The 17,125-nt window shown below is 37.6% G+C and overlaps 2 protein-coding genes and 1 non-coding gene across 4 annotated transcripts; 1 reads left to right on the top strand and 2 right to left on the bottom strand.

Moving 5' to 3' along the window:
• Positions 1-1,793: 1,793 nt before the first annotated feature.
• LOC129620515 (olfactory receptor 4K1) lies at positions 1,794-4,598 on the bottom strand. Of its 2 annotated transcripts, XM_055536329.1 has the most exons (2): positions 3,700-4,598; positions 1,794-1,812 (listed from the first exon to the last, which is right to left on the bottom strand). In XM_055536329.1, exons 1-2 carry the CDS (start codon positions 4,596-4,598, stop codon positions 1,794-1,796), a joined length of 918 nt encoding a protein of 305 aa, XP_055392304.1. The 2 variants fall into 2 exon arrangements, with proteins under 2 accessions (XP_055392304.1, XP_055392303.1); XM_055536328.1 differs by lacking the exon at positions 1,794-1,812 and having other exon boundaries at positions 3,663-4,598.
• Positions 4,599-13,432: 8,834 nt separating this feature from the next.
• On the bottom strand, positions 13,433-14,404 carry LOC129620514 (olfactory receptor 4K5). Its single transcript, XM_055536327.1, has one exon. It carries the CDS (start codon positions 14,402-14,404, stop codon positions 13,433-13,435), a length of 972 nt encoding a protein of 323 aa, XP_055392302.1.
• A 1,805-nt stretch (positions 14,405-16,209) lies between these two features.
• TRNAC-GCA (transfer RNA cysteine (anticodon GCA)) lies at positions 16,210-16,281 on the top strand. The gene has a single exon. It is a non-coding gene; the product is annotated as a tRNA-Cys (tRNA).
• Positions 16,282-17,125: the final 844 nt, after the last annotated feature.

Below are 17,125 nucleotides of genomic sequence, written 5' to 3'. Positions count from 1 at the left end.
TTTAATACTTCACAGATATTTCAGTTCTTCTGTTTCCAAACCTATTCCCCCTTCACTCCGCCCCATCCCCAGCTAATGGCATTTCTTTTGTCCCAGCATTTCAGCCAGAAACTTAGTTCCTTCTTTTTCCTTAGTTTTTTTCCTACATACTACTTTGTATTCTTCCAAAATATTCCCAGTTTATTAAATTATGTTCATTTTAACTCCCCTGTCTAAACCGTTATCATTTTTCTCCTCAAAAGTTTCAAGATCTTCTGATGATCTCAACTTTTACCATTGACTTTTTCCAATTGATTCCTCCAGTTTAATCTTTAAAAATAAAATAAAACCATAAGTCACGCCAACCTTTAACATAAAGCAGGCAGTTACCTTAACCAGAAAAATGGTTTTATTCAGGAATAGCACACATATTGCAACTGCATGCTATGGCAAAAACTCATGTCCATTGAGCCGGTGATGCCATGCAAATATCTCATCCTCTGTCATCCCCTTCCCCTCTTGCCTTCAATCTTTCCCAGCATCAGGGTCTTTTCAAATGAGTCAGTTCTTCGCATCAGGTGGTCAAAGTACTGGAGCTTTAGCTTCAGCCTCAGTCCTTCCAATGAATATTTAAGACTGATTTCCTTTAGGATGGACTCGTTGGATCTCCTTGCAGTCCAAAGGACTCTCAAGAGTCTTCTCCAACACTACAGTTCAAAAGCATCAATTCTTCATCACTCAGCTTTCTTTATAGTCCCACTCTCATATCCATACATGATTTCTGGAAAAACCATAGGTTTGACTAGATGGACCTTTGTTGGTAAAGTAATATCTCTGCTTTTTAATATACTGTCTATGTTTGTCATAGCTTTTCTTCCAAGGAGCAAGTGTCTTTAAATTTCATGGCTGTAGTCACCATCTGCAGTAATTTTGGAGTCCAAAAAAATGAAGTCTCTCACTGTTTCCATTGTTTCCCCCTTTATTTGACATGAAGTGATGGGACTGGATGCCATGGGTATTTGCTTACTGACTTATAAAACCTCTTTACAAATTAAAGATATTACCCTGTGGATAATACTGCTTGTCACCTAATTTTTCTTTTGACTTTATTTGTGATAGAATTTTAAAAAAAGAAAAAAAAAGAAACTAAAACTTTTGTGGAAATTAATGTAGTCATATTTGCCAACTTTTTTTTTTTAACTTTTCGACTTTTGAGGTTTTTTTTATCGAACTCAATGCGATAGGTTGTGCCCAATCACTAAAGTCCCAAGTAGACCCAACAATGATTAGAAAGTGGAAGAATGTGTGTCTGGTAGTACAAGGAACTGGCCAAATCAAATGGCCACTCACAAATTCTAATTTCCCTCTTTCTCCTACTGTTCTCCCTCGCCTCCATTTTTCCTTGTGTCACCTACCCCTCCTCTACCTCAATATTTGATTACTGAGGATCAGAGCAGCTAAATGACAGGTTTTCAAGGGTACTATTGGCAATTCTCCATTTTCACTTGCAAGTCAGAGTTAAAAGGCAAAAAAATACTACCAACAATATCATGAATGCATTAATGTTTATTACATATTTTAAATGTTTTGGCACTATATAAAATTTGTTTTTAAAAAAAGTCATGTTAAAGGAACATTACCATGTTTGATATTATACAAATGAATTTGACCTGAAGTCTAAAGTTCTAAGAATCCTTAGCTAATAATAAGTATCATGGTTCTAAAAGACTATATGTAAGACTCAGCTGGCTCTGATTTATCATGCAGAGTTAATATCTAAACACATAGTCACTAAGTTATGTCTTAAAATTTAATTAAAATACTGAACCCAATGTGATGACAATTGCAGGCTTTCTATTTTCTGTTAAGTGACTCTTTTTTCTTTGTAGAATACATTTAGTCTTTTTGTTATAAGGCTCTTTTCGTAAGGCAAAGGGAGAAGTACATAAGAAATCTTTGGCCAGAGAATGAAACAATAATTTGTTGTTCAGTTGCTAAGTCGCATCTGACTCCTTGTGACCACATGGACTACAGCATGCCAAGCTCCCCTGTCCTTCAGTATCTCCCGGTGATGCCATCCAACCATCTCATCCTCTGTCGTCCTCTTCTCCTCTTGCCCTCAATCTTGCCCAGCAGCAGGGTCTTTTTCAAATGAGGTGGTGCTTCACATCAGGTGGCCAAAGTATTGGAGCTTCAGCTTCAGCATCAGTCCTTCCAATGAATATTCAGGACTGATTTCCTTTAGGATTGACTGGTTTGATCTCCTTGCTGTCCAAGGACTCTCAAGAGTCTTCTCCAGCACAGATTTTAAAACCATTATTACCAAGTGGTGCTAGTGGAACCTGATTGCCAGTGCAGGAGATAATAAGAGATCTGGGTTCAATCACTGGGTAAGGAAGATTCCCTGGAGAAGGGCATGGCAACCCACTCCAATATTCTTGTCTGGAGAATCCCATGGACAGAGGAGCCTGGCAAGCCACAGTCCAGAGTGTCGCAAAGAGTCGGACATGACTGAAGTGACTTAGCATGCATGTGAAACATTATTACAAGTACAAGAATTTTACATTCTCTCTTCTGTTTTCCAAGAAATATGAAAGAATAGATCTCAGACTTGATCCTCAATTTCAAAAAAATTTTGTCATTTTTGTGCATTTGTATGTTTTAGGTACATATGGAATTGACATTTTCTGTGAATTTAAATATTCTATATCTGATGTATTTGCAGACAATTTCAAAGATATTTGCAATTTTTTATGACTTATGTAGAACTCATTATAACTACTTAAAAATAAGTAGGCTAGGGAAATAGATATGTATACTGCTGATAGCACCAAATATTTAGAAAAAGTTTTGTAATGAATAGAAATGTATATCAATAATCTAGAAAAAACAGAAAAATTTTATTGGGACATAGCAGGAAGAGCCTGGTAGGCTGCAGTCCATGGGGTCATTAGGAGTCGGACACAACTGAGCAACTTCACTTTCACTTTTCACTTTCATGCATTGGAGGAGGAAATGGCAACCCACTCCAGTGTTCTTGCCTGGAGAATCCCAGGGATGGAGGAGCCTGGTGGGCTGCCGTCTCTGGGGTCGCACAGAGTCAGACACGACTGAAGCAACTTAGCAGCAGCAGCAGATAGGAAAAACTATAAATAACCAAAAATTTTCAATACATGAGGAAAAGATAAGCTAAAAAACATGAAACAAAGGTATACAAGTGAGGTGAAATCTAAGTTTTAAAACAATATTTTTCCACCATGTCAATGTATAGAAAAAAATATTATGAATAAGTTGATAGAGCCTAACAGAAACATAATTTACTTGTATGTTTTGATTGCAAGGCATAAAAATTACACAAGTTCAATTGAAGAGAATCACAAATTTGGTAACATGAATAGCTTTTTTTTGTAGATTAGAATCTCCAAATTATTTATAAAATATTTTGAAAGGTTACTAAATATTTTCAAGAGAATTAGTGCTTTAGAATTATAAACTATGAAAAACTGGTTAAAATTAAATAGCAAACCAGGAACTGATTTTATGTAATTCCTTTGCAGTTGGGAAAAAGATCTAATTCTGTAATTCAATAACCCCTGTCATTAGCAAAAATAATTGGCTTGATGCTGTGATCCAATAGGGGCTCTTCATTTCCATTGCATATTTATGTTCCTTCATGGTGTTCCCTAGTTTTTCCAGAAGCTCACATGATGGTTTCTCAATTTTCTCATGGCTGATTTAACATCTTCATTTCTCAGAGAGTAGATGATGGGATTCAACAGGGGTGTACAAACAGTGTAGAACACAGAAAGGAACTTATCCAGAGAAAGTCTGCTAAAAGGCCATATATAAAAATAAATGCAAGGCCCAAAGAAAAGAATCACCACGGTGATATGGGCAGTTAATGTAGAAAGTGCCTTGGATGATCCACTGGAGGAACGGTGATGGACAGTGATCAGAATGACAGTGTAGGAAATAATTAAAGCCAGAAAACAGCTCAGTGATATCAGGCCACTGTTAGTTAGGGTCATAATTTCCATCTCGTAAGTATCCATGCAAGCCAACTCTATCACCAGGGGAAGGTCACAAAAAAAGCTATCTACCTCATTGGGGCCACAGAACGGCAGATCCACAGTAAAAGCCAAGTGGCTCACAGAATGAAGAATACCCACAGCCCAGGAAATAAGCACAAAAATTATGCAGAGTCTTCGATTCATAATTGTGCTATAGTGTAGAGGCTTACAAATGGCTATAAATCTGTCATATGCCATAGCTACAAGCAACATCATCTCACTCCCAACGAAACTGTGAAGAAGGAATATTTGGGCCATGCAACCCTCAAAGGAGATAGTTTTGTGCTCCACAAAAAAGTCCACAAGCATCTTGGGGGTGGCAAAGTTAGACTGGCAGATATCAATGAAAGAAAGGTTACTGAGCAGGAAGTACATAGGAGAGTTCAAATGGAAGTCAGAGAAAACAATAACAATAATCATGATGTTGCCCAGAACTGATGTCACATACACTATTGAGAAGATGGCAAAAAAGAAAAGCTGAAGTTCCCAAGAATTAGAGAGTCCCAGAAGCACAAACTCAGATACCATTGATTCATTTGTGTGAGCCATGTATCCAATCCACTGTTACCTAAGTAAAAGAAAATCAGGAAAATATCACAATGATTGACACTGTATTTAGTATATATACAAAAGAAATATGATAAGTTTTCAATTAAAAGTTAATTTAATGAGACTATGTAAATAGTCAATGAACTAGTATTTAACATCTATGACTGCTGTGGAAAGTAGAAGTGAGAAATAAACATAATTAGATGTGGATCCTATCATAGAGAGATAAGATATTCATATTAAAAATAAGAATATAAAATCAGAAACAAGCAAACAATAACAGATAAAATAATACCATAGATACTAGCAAAATGAAATAAACTATGCCAAAGTGGTAAGGTAACATATCATGGGATATGTATCATTTTAGCTAAAACTATTTAAAACCTTGTGATTTGCTAGCCAAAACTGAAGGAACCGGCTATTTTAAACATGGGGAATAGCAGGACTAAAGCTACAAAGGTGAAAACATGAAAGGCATACTCAGAGAGCCATGAGTTCAGTGGCTTGGCTGGAGGAGGATGTGCTAAGGAACAGTCAAAATGAAGTTGGGAATGAGAGGTTAGGAGCAAATCATGGATGCAAGTAGCCTTGAATGTAATGCCAGTGGATTACACTAATATTCTCAAAACTGAGAATCATAAAGTGTTTAACAGTGCTTTAGGAAGCTTAATGGAAGCAATTTGCGACAATGTGGAAAGAAGAGGCAATGGTAATACTCTGAAAGTTTCTGTGAAAATCAAGAACATTCCTTTCATCCTTTGAACAATAATCAGAGTTCACCTTTTGTTACATAAAGACCAATGGTGAATGAGTCACCTATGTGTCTTCAATCTCTTCCAACTCTGCCTTTTGTCTCTTCACAAACATGCCTGACACACCTGGATTTATCAAAATCTGTCTGTTCTTTTGGAAATATTTTATATGACTATATGTGGTACATTTTGAACACATAATAGATTTTCAAAAAAGAAAATTTAAGTAATGTGTTAATTGCCTCTAAATTGTTTTTTGACATTTTGCTTTAATACATTGGGCACCATGTGGCCACTTGATGCTGGAAGAAAACCCTGTACAACCTCTTGTGGATCAGGAGACATTTTTGGCTTTAGCCCTGTGTACCCAGCACAACACAATAGGTATTAATTTGTCACTATACTGATTGAAGTTCTACACCCTGTAGTCTTCAGTGAAAGATATAACTAACACAACAGATATTTAAAAGCTTAAAAGCAAGTCTGAACAGTAACCATAAATTAACCAATTAAAAATTCTTAAACTGTTAGAAGCTTTAATTTATGTGATGATAACCTGATTTTTGAGGCACTAAATTCTACCCTTTCAAGGACTTTACTTGGTGCATTTGAGTTACAATCTCTAGTTTTAAGGGGAATCAGAAACTTAAGTTACTCAAGAATAGAAACGGATTAAAAAGGCATGAACTGACCTCATTACAAACTTCCATTATGCGATTCTCATCTCCGTGTGGAAGATTTGGGCCAGTGTTGGCTTTTCTGATCACGTATTTACATGAGAAGTACAGAGAAGGAGACAAACAGACACGGAAAGGAAAGAAGTTCCGTTTCTAAAACTAAAAATGATCCTACAAAGCTACAGTCATTAATTTTAAACATATGAAATTTGTGGCCATGAGGGACTTGATATAACTTTCAGTCTCCTAGATAAAGCCTGACAAATATCATGATAATTTAGTGGAATAACATTAAAGAGAGAAGGAGGGAGAAAGGGAGGGAGAGAGATGAAGATAAGAAGAAAATAATTAGGAGGAAGAGGAGAAAAGAAGGGCAGAAGAGGAGAAGGAGGAAAGTAGAAGGAAGAGGAGGAAGGGAAAGCAGAATGCTTAATAACCTGTAGTTAGTGGTATTTATTCAATTTTTAAAGATCGTCTCATCTTTTAAAAAAGTTTTTCTGAAAATATCCAAATTTTCTACAAAGTATCTAATAGGTGATAAGATTTGTCATTTCATTTTTCAAAATACAGGAAAGAACTACAAAATCTTCTCCACCCTAGTTTCCTATGATTTCTTAATCCAAGTAGAATAGACTAGGGTCAATGTTATATCTCATTTTCTTCTTAATATTTAAGGTAGAACCCATTAGTAAAAAAGGAACAACTAACTTTTGTCACTTTCCAGATGCGTGACTGACAGCAAAGCAAAACCAGTAAAGGATACCCTTACTGGCCATAATATAGTTACCCCTTCTTCATTCCGGGCTTCCCTGGTGGCTCAGAGGTTAAAGTGTCTGCCTGCAATGCGGGAGACCTGGGTTCAATCCAGGCAAATTGTGATAGTAAATCATTGTTTTAACAAATGGCCAATTATCTTCTGAATAGAAAGCATAAAAATGGCATATAAGGGACAGATAATGGTTATGTCATACTTCCTTTTGTTTATCAAATACTAATCCTATTATCATCAATTTGGCTGCCCATCATATTAAAAATATTTGCAATATACTCTTGACTTGATGCATGTAAACTTGTCCCTGAACTGAGCTGTGCAAAAGCATACCCCTCAGTTCTTGTCCTGAAGTAGTGAAGGTTCTGCTTCTCTTGTCCTGGACCATACAATTATAATATCTAAGGTAATGCAATATAAAGCTTTCCATTCTCAATCCAGGAAACTGATTTCTTTGGGGAAGTGAGAAATCACCCTTTAGAGATCTGATGTCATCCAACAGTGGGAGTAATTATGTTTTACAAAATAATTTTTCCAGGAATGGAAAAGAAAGGAAAAAAGTTTATTACCAACTAGTTAGTGGTATGAAAGCAAAAGATTATTTATCACTGATTCCTAGTCAGCAAAGTAATTTTTCAATTCCTAACTTTCTGTCAGTAAAACAATCAGTCCAGTTCAGTTTAGTAGCTCAGTCATGTCTGACTGTTTGTGACCCCGTGGACTGCAGCACGCCTGGCTTCCCTGTCCATCACAAACTCCTGGAGCCTGTTCAAACTCAGGTCCATCAAGTTGGTGATGCCATCCAACCATCTCATCCTCTGTTGTCCCCTTCTCTTCCTGCCTTCAGTCTTTCCCAGCATCAGGGATCACGATCTTTTTCCAGTGAGTCAGTTCTTCACATCACGTGGCCAAAGTATGGGGTTTCAGCTTCAGCATCAGGACTGATTTCCTTTAGCATTGACTGGTTTGATCTCTTTGCTGTCCAAGAAAGTCTAAAGAGTCTTCTCCAACATCACAGTTCAAAAGCATCAATTCTTTGGCACTCAGCTTTTTTATAGTGCAACTATCACATCTATACATGACTACTGGGAAAACCATAGCTTTGGCTATACGGACCTTTGTCGGCAAAGTAATGTCTCTGCTTTTTAATATGTTGTCTAGGTTGGTCATAGCTTTTCTTCCAAGGAGCAAGCATCTTTTAATTTCATGGCCGCAGTCACCATCTGCACTGATTTTGGAGCCCAAGAAAACAATCGTACTGTCTTATAAATGATCACCCAGCCTCTGAGTAGTTTCCTCCAATCACAGGGAGCCTCCTATTTCACAAGACAGCTTAATCTATTGTTAGAGTGCTTAACTGGTTCTACCATCTGTAGTTTAATAAAGAAAACCTACTCCCACTTAAACATAATGTCTCTTCAAATATTTTAAGGTACCTTCATATCTTCTACATGAAAATCTATTTCTCCCCCAAAATATTTCAACTGTCTGTGAAATGAAAATATCTCCGGCCATATCACTAAACAAGAAATGTTGAGTCATCAGCCATTTCTGGCCTCCAAATGTGGATGAGGGCCCCCAAAACAGAGCAGAATGCCTGTGATCCAGCAGATGCCACCAGCCTACCCACCATGGCAATTGCTGAAGAGCTAGGGGGATGCAAGAAATAGCCATCTGCCACACCTGCCACTCCATATGGTGAACAAGGAATTAAGGATGTAAACAATCTAGAAACAGGATTTGGCCCTAGATAGCTGAGATGCATATGAAAGGAATGAATTCAGTGAGCCTGAGCCTTGAATCTTCCCATGATAGTTGGTTTTCCTTACTACTTAACAATAGTCTTTGATGTTCATACTGCTTACCCACTTTGTCGCAAACTTGTATATAGCCTGATACCCTCTCCTGCCTCTTTGGAGAAGTTATCTCAGAGCTACTGAGATGCTGTCTCCCAGGCTTGGAGTCCTAAACATTCCCACCAAATAAAATAATTCTCTACTTTCAGTTTGTGACTATATTTTTTAGTGGACAGGTCTTTTCAACTATATTTCATATAATATTTCATATTATATTTCATATAATACATTGTCTAGATTTCCAAAGGTTGTGATGTAAATGTAAGTTTTAAATGGCCATCTTTAAAGAACGAGATTGAAATAGATTTCTCCTATCACTTTGCATGTGTATCTGCTAAATGTGTGTGTGTAATCACACTCGAGTAAAATGTGCACATACCTAAGGACACAAGAACAATGGCATGTATTGCGGCATGGATTGAAAGAGATCGATACTGGAAACAACCCAAGTATCCATAAATTTGAGAGTCAGATCAGATCAGATCAGTCGCTCAGTCGTGTCCGACTCTTTGCGACACCATGAATTGCAGCACGCCAGCCCTCCCTGTCCCTCACCAACTCCCGGAGTTCACTCAGACTCATGTCCATCGAGTCGGTGATGCCATCCAGCCATCTTTGTGGTGGAATATATTCAATGATTAAATTATTATGTTATTTTTATAGATGAATAAGTATAAGATTAAAAACCTGACAGGGAAAATATAAGATTGGTAAAATTATCATGTGCACATTTCTACAAACCAAACATATATATGGCCACACATTGACTAATAGTAAAATGCGCAACATAGAAATTGTGAGTTAAATTTTATTCAGAGACCTAACTGAAGACTATAGTCCAGGAGTGCTTTGCTTAGTTGCTCAGTAATGTCCAGCTCTTTGCAACTCCATGGACTGTAGTCCACCAGGCTCCTCTGCCCATGGGGATTCTCCAGGGAAGAATACTGGAGTGGGTTGCATGCACTCCTCCAGGGGATCTTCCCAACCCAGGAATCGAACCACAAGCTCCGGCATTGCAGACTCTTTACCATCGGAGCCACCAGAAAAGCCTGGAGAACAGCCCAGGAGACAGTCTCTCAAAGAACTCTGAAGAACTGTTTGAAGAGATGAGGGAGGAGCCAGAATACAAATTTTTTGCTGAGAAAAACATGTAGTCAAACAAAATAGCAGATTACTGCTAATTCCAAAGGAACAGACAGTTGATCAAATTAATGCGTTTAGTGCTTTTCTATGTATGGAAAAATACAAGAATCTGAGGTCATTGAAAAATTGTCCTTCAAAGGGCATATGAACTATCTAGAGGCAGGCATCCAAAGCATAGAGCGCTACCAGTTTTTCTCCATTCTGAATTCCTCTCAGGTGCACCGTCAGTAGGTGACTGCAGTGGTTAAGGGTTTGATCCTTTTAGAGCTGATACAAAAAGCAACATTTTTTTTCCTTTATACTAATTTCTTATAATAGTAACTTTGTGCTTTGAATGGTCAGAAATAGTTTCCTTTGCTTGCAGGAAAATAAAAAGAGATTATCATTAAAATAGCTGTAGGGAAGCACAATTTGCTACCCCAAAATATTTCTTTGGCATGAGAATCATTTTGAAATGAAGACAAGTAAGATGCAAAGACTCAGGAAGAAACTTTGACTTTCCCTTTAACTGCCTAAAGAATGTAGACAGGATCTGTTTTAGGAAGGGAGCTATTACCTTGATGGGTTTCCCTGCTGCTGCTGCTGCTGCTGCTAAGTCGCCTCAGTCGTGTCTGACTCTGTGCGACCCCATAGATGGCAGCCCGCCAGGCTCCCCTCTCCCTGGGATTCTCCAGGCAAGAACACTGGAGTGGGTTGCCATTTCCTTCTCCAATGCATGAAAGTGAAAAGTGAAAGTGAAGTCGCTCAGTCGTGTCCGACTCTTAGTGACCCCATGGACTGCAGCCTACCAGGCTCCTCCGTCAATGGGATTTTCCAGGCAAGAGTACTGGAGTAGGGTGCCATTGCCTTCTCCATGATGGTCTTCCCAGCTGGTGGTAAATAACCCGCCTGCCAATGCAGGAGACAAGTTTCCATCCCTGGGTTGGGAAGAATGGGTTCCATTCCTGGGTTGGGAAGATCCCCTGGAGAAGGGCACAGCAACCCACTCCAGTATTCTTGCCTGGAAAATCTCATGGACAGAGGAGCCTGGTGGGCTAGAGTCCATAGGGTTGCAAAGTCAGACACAACTGAAGTGGCGTCTCCTTAATAACTATAATATGAACTAGGTGTATAGCAGGGAGGAACACAGCAAAGCCTGTTAAGATTCTTCTGAGTGTCCCATTGTCTCTGCACAGTTCAGCAAATATTCATTTACCAAACATTTGCTTTTGTATTTCCATGTAAGTTGCCTTCCTCTCACCATACCTCTATCCCCAACATCCTCTTTTTTCTTTAGCTGCAGGAAGTATTTAGGTGAAGGTTTTAGCCATTTTGGTGAGTTACCCAGTTTTCCGGGTCTCTCACATGTATGTATGTTACTAAATTTTGTTTGATTTTCTCCTGTTAAACTGTTAACTGATATAGTTTCCTTGTCAAGAAATGGACAAAGGAGGGAATTCCTGGCATTTTTAAAAACTTTAAAAATGGTTCACATCAAAAATACATATTTTTTTTTAAAAAAAGGAAATGCACTAAGGAAAAAATATGTGTGTGCTAAGTCGTTCTAGTAGTGTCCAACTCTTTGCAACCCTATGGACTATAGCCCACCAAGCTCCTCTGTCCATGGGATTCTCCAGGCAAGAATATTGGAGTGGGTTTCCATGCCCTCCTTCAGGGAGGAAAAATATACTTTTTATTAAAGGAATACTTGTAATTTTCTTCTAGCCTTTCTTATTACCTTTTTTGATGAAAGGAAACACCAGACATAATTGTGACCATTGCTCTTTTTCTTGGCACACATTGGCTGGAAATCCTTCTAACTTATCTGAAATTGTATCTACTGCTAAGGAAGTTGTCAACTTCATCAACATTGAAAGGTAGGACCTTGAATATGCAGCTCGTAAAGAGATTACATAAAGAATTAAGAACAAAATGTGTTTTTCTCTACTACAAGAAAAATTGCTGGCTTTCCAGACATTCTTTGCAAAAACTTAGTTGAGATATAGGTAGCACTTTATATCTCCTTGAGAGAGACCTTGTAAAGATACTTTGTTCGTTTGTATGCAATATAAGTGAGGCCGTGTGGAAAAATTCAAAATTTGGAGTCCTCTGACATGAACATTTCTTCTTCTGTGAAATTAACTCTGGGAATTCAGGCTCAGTTTCTTAATATTTAGCATTTTATTTCAAGAAGTCCATTAAGATACAAATTTAAGATTAATTCAATATTATATATGGCATATAGATTTCAATGTCAAAAATTACCTACCAAATCAGCTTACCCAAACTAAAAACCAACTGCCTTCACATTACGATGTATAACTGAACAATACAGTACAACAACAAATAAAACAGGCAAACAATAAAGTGCAAAATTAGAGTTTTCATTCTTAGCATAAAAGAGAGACTAGTATTTACATAATCTATTTGCCTTGTATGAATTGAGAGATTTGGGGAAGTAAACTTAGAAGGTCTAATCAACAGTAGTAATTTCCCTAACTGTCCCCAGAGTCCAGGGTAGAGATCTGTTTGTGGGGTCCTGATTGCTAACCAGGATGTATGTTTAACATTGATCATTATAACAAAGAACTTTGTATTTGGCCCACATACAAAGAGTGCTGCACAGCTCCTTATAGAACAGACCGAAAAGTCAGTGTTGAATTGGTCAGCTTTAAAGATTCTCCTCTACAACTCGTAATTTCAGAGGAAACTGGCATTTCCTTAACTGATCAGAGAAAGCCCACTAAATATTTGAAAAGTAAACTTCCAATTATATTTATTTCCATATTTTAAAGCACTGTTAATTATTGGAAAATAATATGGGATAGGCATAATTGATATTGGAGGAGAAATTTCATAACTGAAGAATCTTCACTTAATTTTATGCACTTATCCTAAATCAGTGAAGCTGCTATCCTGGGATACTGGGAAAATAGTATACCCTGCTATACTGGGAAAATTCAGTTTCAAATTCTTGAATACTATTTGCCTATATTGATTCTTAGGCATGTAAATTAGGAAACATAAGATTTTTTTAAGTGTCTAAAGTTATCCCCACCAAAGAATCAGCTACTCATTCTTTTTTCCCATCCTACTTATATTTACCTATAACTAAAGCATCTATATTGGAGAAGGAAATGGCAACCCACTCCAGTGTTCTTGCCTGGAGAATCCCAGAGACAGGGGAGCCTGGTGGTCTGCCGTCTATGGGGTCGCACAGAGTCAAACACAACTGAAGCTACTTAGCAGCAGCTGCAGCAGCAGAGCATCTATGCTATCTATATACAGCCATCCCATAACTTATCTTCAGAACTAGTAGTCATGATATTTTTTTTTCACATTCTTGGATATGTAACTTTTGCTAAGATGATATCTGGGAAAAAACTTAATATCCATTAAATATTCTCTCAATCATCTTCTTCATTACTTTCAACAGAGTTAAGATATACCACGCAGCATGTTGAAAATATTTATAAACAGACTATTGATTTGTGGAATTTGAATGAATTTAGTCTTAATAATGGAGAAGGAAATGACAGCCAACTCCAGTCTTCTTGCCTGGAGAGTCCCAGGGACGGGGGAGCCTGGTGGGCTGCCGTCTTTGGGATCGCACAGAGTCGTACACAACTGAAGCGACTTAGCAGCAGCAGCAGTCTTAATAAAGGGAATTCCTCACTATTACTGGCCTTTCAGAAATTTTCTTGGCCCTTGAATAATGGGTCATAATTTTCCTCAAAGCAGTCTTCATATCTCTGTTCCTTAATGTATAAATAATGGGGTTTAGAATGGGAGTGAAAATGGTATAAAATATGGCAAGAACTTTATCCACAGGGTAGCTGGTAAAGGGCCACACATAGATGAATATGCAAGGTCCAAAGAATAATATTACTACAGTAATATGGGCAGCCAGAGTAGAAAATGCTTTGGCCATTGCAGCAGAAGACTTAAACCAGACAGTGATGAGAATAATGATATAAGAGCTGACCAAGAGTGAGAAAGTGCTTAAGGAAAGGATTCCGCTATTGACTACAATTAGTATTTCAATGATGTAAGAGTCCAGACAGGCAAGTTTGGTCACTCGAGGGAGGTCACAAAAAAAGCTGTCGACTACATTGGGCCCACAAAAAGGCAGATTCACAGTAAATGACAACTGGCTTAGTGTGTGCACCAAGCCCACAGCCCAGGAGATCATTACCAGAACAGTGCACGTCCTTCGTCTCATGATGATGACATACTGCAGGGGTTTGCATATGGCTACATATCTGTCATAGGCCATGGAGACAAGTAGCATCATCTCCCCTCCAGTGAAAAGGTGAATGAAGAAAATCTGAGCTATGCAGCCACTGAAGGAGATGGTCTTGTGTTCACTCAGAAAATCAGCAATCATCTTAGGAGTAGCAAAGGAAGCCTGACAGATGTCCACAAAGGAAAGGTTTCCCAAGAGAAAGTACATGGGAGAGTGCAGGCTGTTGTCAGAAGTCACTGTGAGGATAACGAGAAGGTTTCCCAGCACAATGACCACATATAACACAGAGAAGAAAACGAAAAAGAAGAGCTGGAGCTCCTGAGAACTAGAGAGTCCCAGTAATACAAACTCAGACACCACCGATGAATTGACCTTATCCATGGATCCAGGCTGCAGACTTGCTCTGAAACAATCCTGAAGAAGGGGAATTGGAGGAATTAGAATTACAAACTATAACACTTTTAATGTAAAGGATTCTGAGATACCAGATATAATGCATATTTGCTGAATGAAAAATTTTGAAGAGACCATGATAATATATCTGAAGAGTCAGAAGGAGCTTATGAAAATGTCCAAATAATTTTACCAGTCTCATTAGAACCCCTTGAGTTTTGGAATAGTCTTAATAATCTTTCACACAGTAGTAAAGAAGCTCATTCATGACCTAACATATCGTGACCACAATGTAAACAAAATTTTACTATATTGCAGGAATAATAACAATTTAAACAGTTCCTACAAGGAGATACTGTTGAATATATATTTTCCAGGTCTATAGTTGCAACCTAGACTGTCAATTACTCTTCTGTATAATTTCTTAAAATGCATATTATAACTTTATTTTAATTATCTAAAACTCATCTTTGCTTAATAATTTAAAAACAGAGCCTAAATTTTTTCATTACGTTTGCCTATCAAAATTAGATTTAGAATAATTTATGATCCTCTTGCTTAGTGTTCTCCATGAGATTATTAAGACATCTTCATAATTAAAGACTAGTTGTTTCAGCATAGAGAAATAAAAATAATTGAGTTATAAATGTCCCATGTTCCTTTAAATATATTTTATTTGGAATCAGAATAATTCTGAGAATTATTTCAAACTTGCATCTCATTTCTTCCCTATAATAATATAGCCCTGCTATATAAATCCAATTCCATTGAACTGAAAAAAAACTTTCAGGAAGCTCTATTTATAGCTGTATTTGTTCTCACAATTAACCATTGAACACAGTTATAGTGATGAACCTTAGAGTGAGAAGTGATCTTACCCCCATGTAAGAGCAAATATGTGTTCAACTGCCTATTTCATACAAGAAGCTAAAGTCTCATTCTGTCCCTGGGATACTATCCTAGATTCTCAATCCCACCCTCCCTAGCTTTATTGAGTAATAACTGATGAGCAAAACATATTTAAGTTATACAGTGTGATATTTTGGTATGTGTATACACTATGAAATTATTACCACAATTAAGCTAATATTAACATATCCATTATCCCACATAGTTATCTTTTCATTTGTGAAACAATTAAAATCTAGTCTCTCAGCAAATTTTAAATATATAATACATTACTACTAACTATAGTCACCATGCTGTATGTTAGATCTCCAGAATTTATTCTTCCTACACATCTGAAACTCTATACTTTTTTATCAATGCTCATTTAGATCCAGATGCAATTAGAATCCACACAGGGAAGCCCTCAAGTAGAAAATCATTTCCTATATTTTTATTGGAAGAATATTCAGAGAAACGTTTCAACTTATCCACATTTTGTATATACATTATTGTAGACTTCTGGAGTCAAACTATTAAGAGAATCCATCTTAAAATATTAAAAATTGAATGAATGTATTAGTGACAACAGTGTTTATAACAATATGTAACTGAAAGTATTCTGAAATATACCATACATTATTTTATTACCTTTTCCATGTGGACTCACTTTCTGTTTCCCCATCTCTAAAGTTGTTCTTGCTCAAGTTTATAAACTTATTACATAAAATGATAAACTCTACCTAGTGAAAATGTTTATTGTATGAATACAATGCATATAAAGTGGTTCCCAGGTGGTGCTAGTGGTAAAGAACCTGCCTGCCAATGCATGAATCATGAGACATGGGTTTGATCCCTGGGTCAGGAAGATCCCCTGGAGGACTAAGTAATATTCCATTATATGGGCTTCCCTGGTGGCTCAGACGGTAAAGCGTCTGCCTGCAATGCAGGAGACCCGGGTTCAATTCCTGGGTTGGGAAGATCCCCTGGAGAAGGCAATGGCAATCCACTCCAGCACTCTAGCCTGGAAAATCCCATGGACGGAGGAGCCTGATAGGCTACAGTCCATGGGGACGCAAAGAGTCAGACACGACTGAACGACTTCACTTCACTATTCACTTCACTGGTGGCTACTGGTAAAGAACCTGCCTGCCAATGCAGGAGATGTAGGCTCAGTCCTTGGGTTGGGAAGATACCCTGGAGAAGGAAATCACAACCCAGTCCAATATTCTTGCCTGGGAAATCCCATGGACAGAGGAGTGTGGCAGCCTATGATCCATAGGGTCACAAAGAGTTGAACCTGACTGAGCAACTGAGCACACAGCACAATGTGTATAAATTAAGAGAATGAGGTACATTTCTGGCTCACAACTTTTCTCCTCAATTCAACTGTTTTTCCCTTTCAGGATTTTTCATTGTGTAACTGTCACTATTATTCTTCCAGGTTGTAAACCTTACTTTTTCCTCACTCATCCACTTGTAACATCTCATTACTCCTTAAAGTGAAAAAATAAATAAATTTTAAATTCTTTACCTTGACAACCAAGTATACATGGTCTGATCTGGTTTTATCTACACTGTTCTCCAGCAAAGACACACTCAGTCGTTTATTAAGCTGGTAAACACTACCTATTCATTTTTTCCTATCTTTCACAAATAGATGGTCTATTCCAATGCAAGCGTCATCTCCTCAAAAAGTCTTCACAGAGCTTAAACTGAAATTTCTCACTTCCTAATTTTGTTGAAGTGCTTTACTTACACGTATATTATGCTCTCTTTTAAGGTAAGAGTTTCCCTACCACATGGAGAGATGCTTGAATACTT

Source organism: Bubalus kerabau, chromosome 10 (genome assembly GCF_029407905.1).
Source record: "Bubalus kerabau isolate K-KA32 ecotype Philippines breed swamp buffalo chromosome 10, PCC_UOA_SB_1v2, whole genome shotgun sequence".
Lineage (NCBI taxonomy): Eukaryota > Metazoa > Chordata > Mammalia > Artiodactyla > Bovidae > Bubalus > Bubalus kerabau.
This window is presented reverse-complemented; position numbering and strand designations above follow the sequence as displayed.

What these genes read in the sequence shown, in the direction of transcription:
- LOC129620515 (XM_055536328.1), bottom strand. Translation starts at nt 4,598, where the DNA reads ATGGCTCACACAAATGAATCAATGGTATCTGAGTTTGTGCTTCTGGGA.
- LOC129620514 (XM_055536327.1), bottom strand. Translation starts at nt 14,404, where the DNA reads ATGGATAAGGTCAATTCATCGGTGGTGTCTGAGTTTGTATTACTGGGA.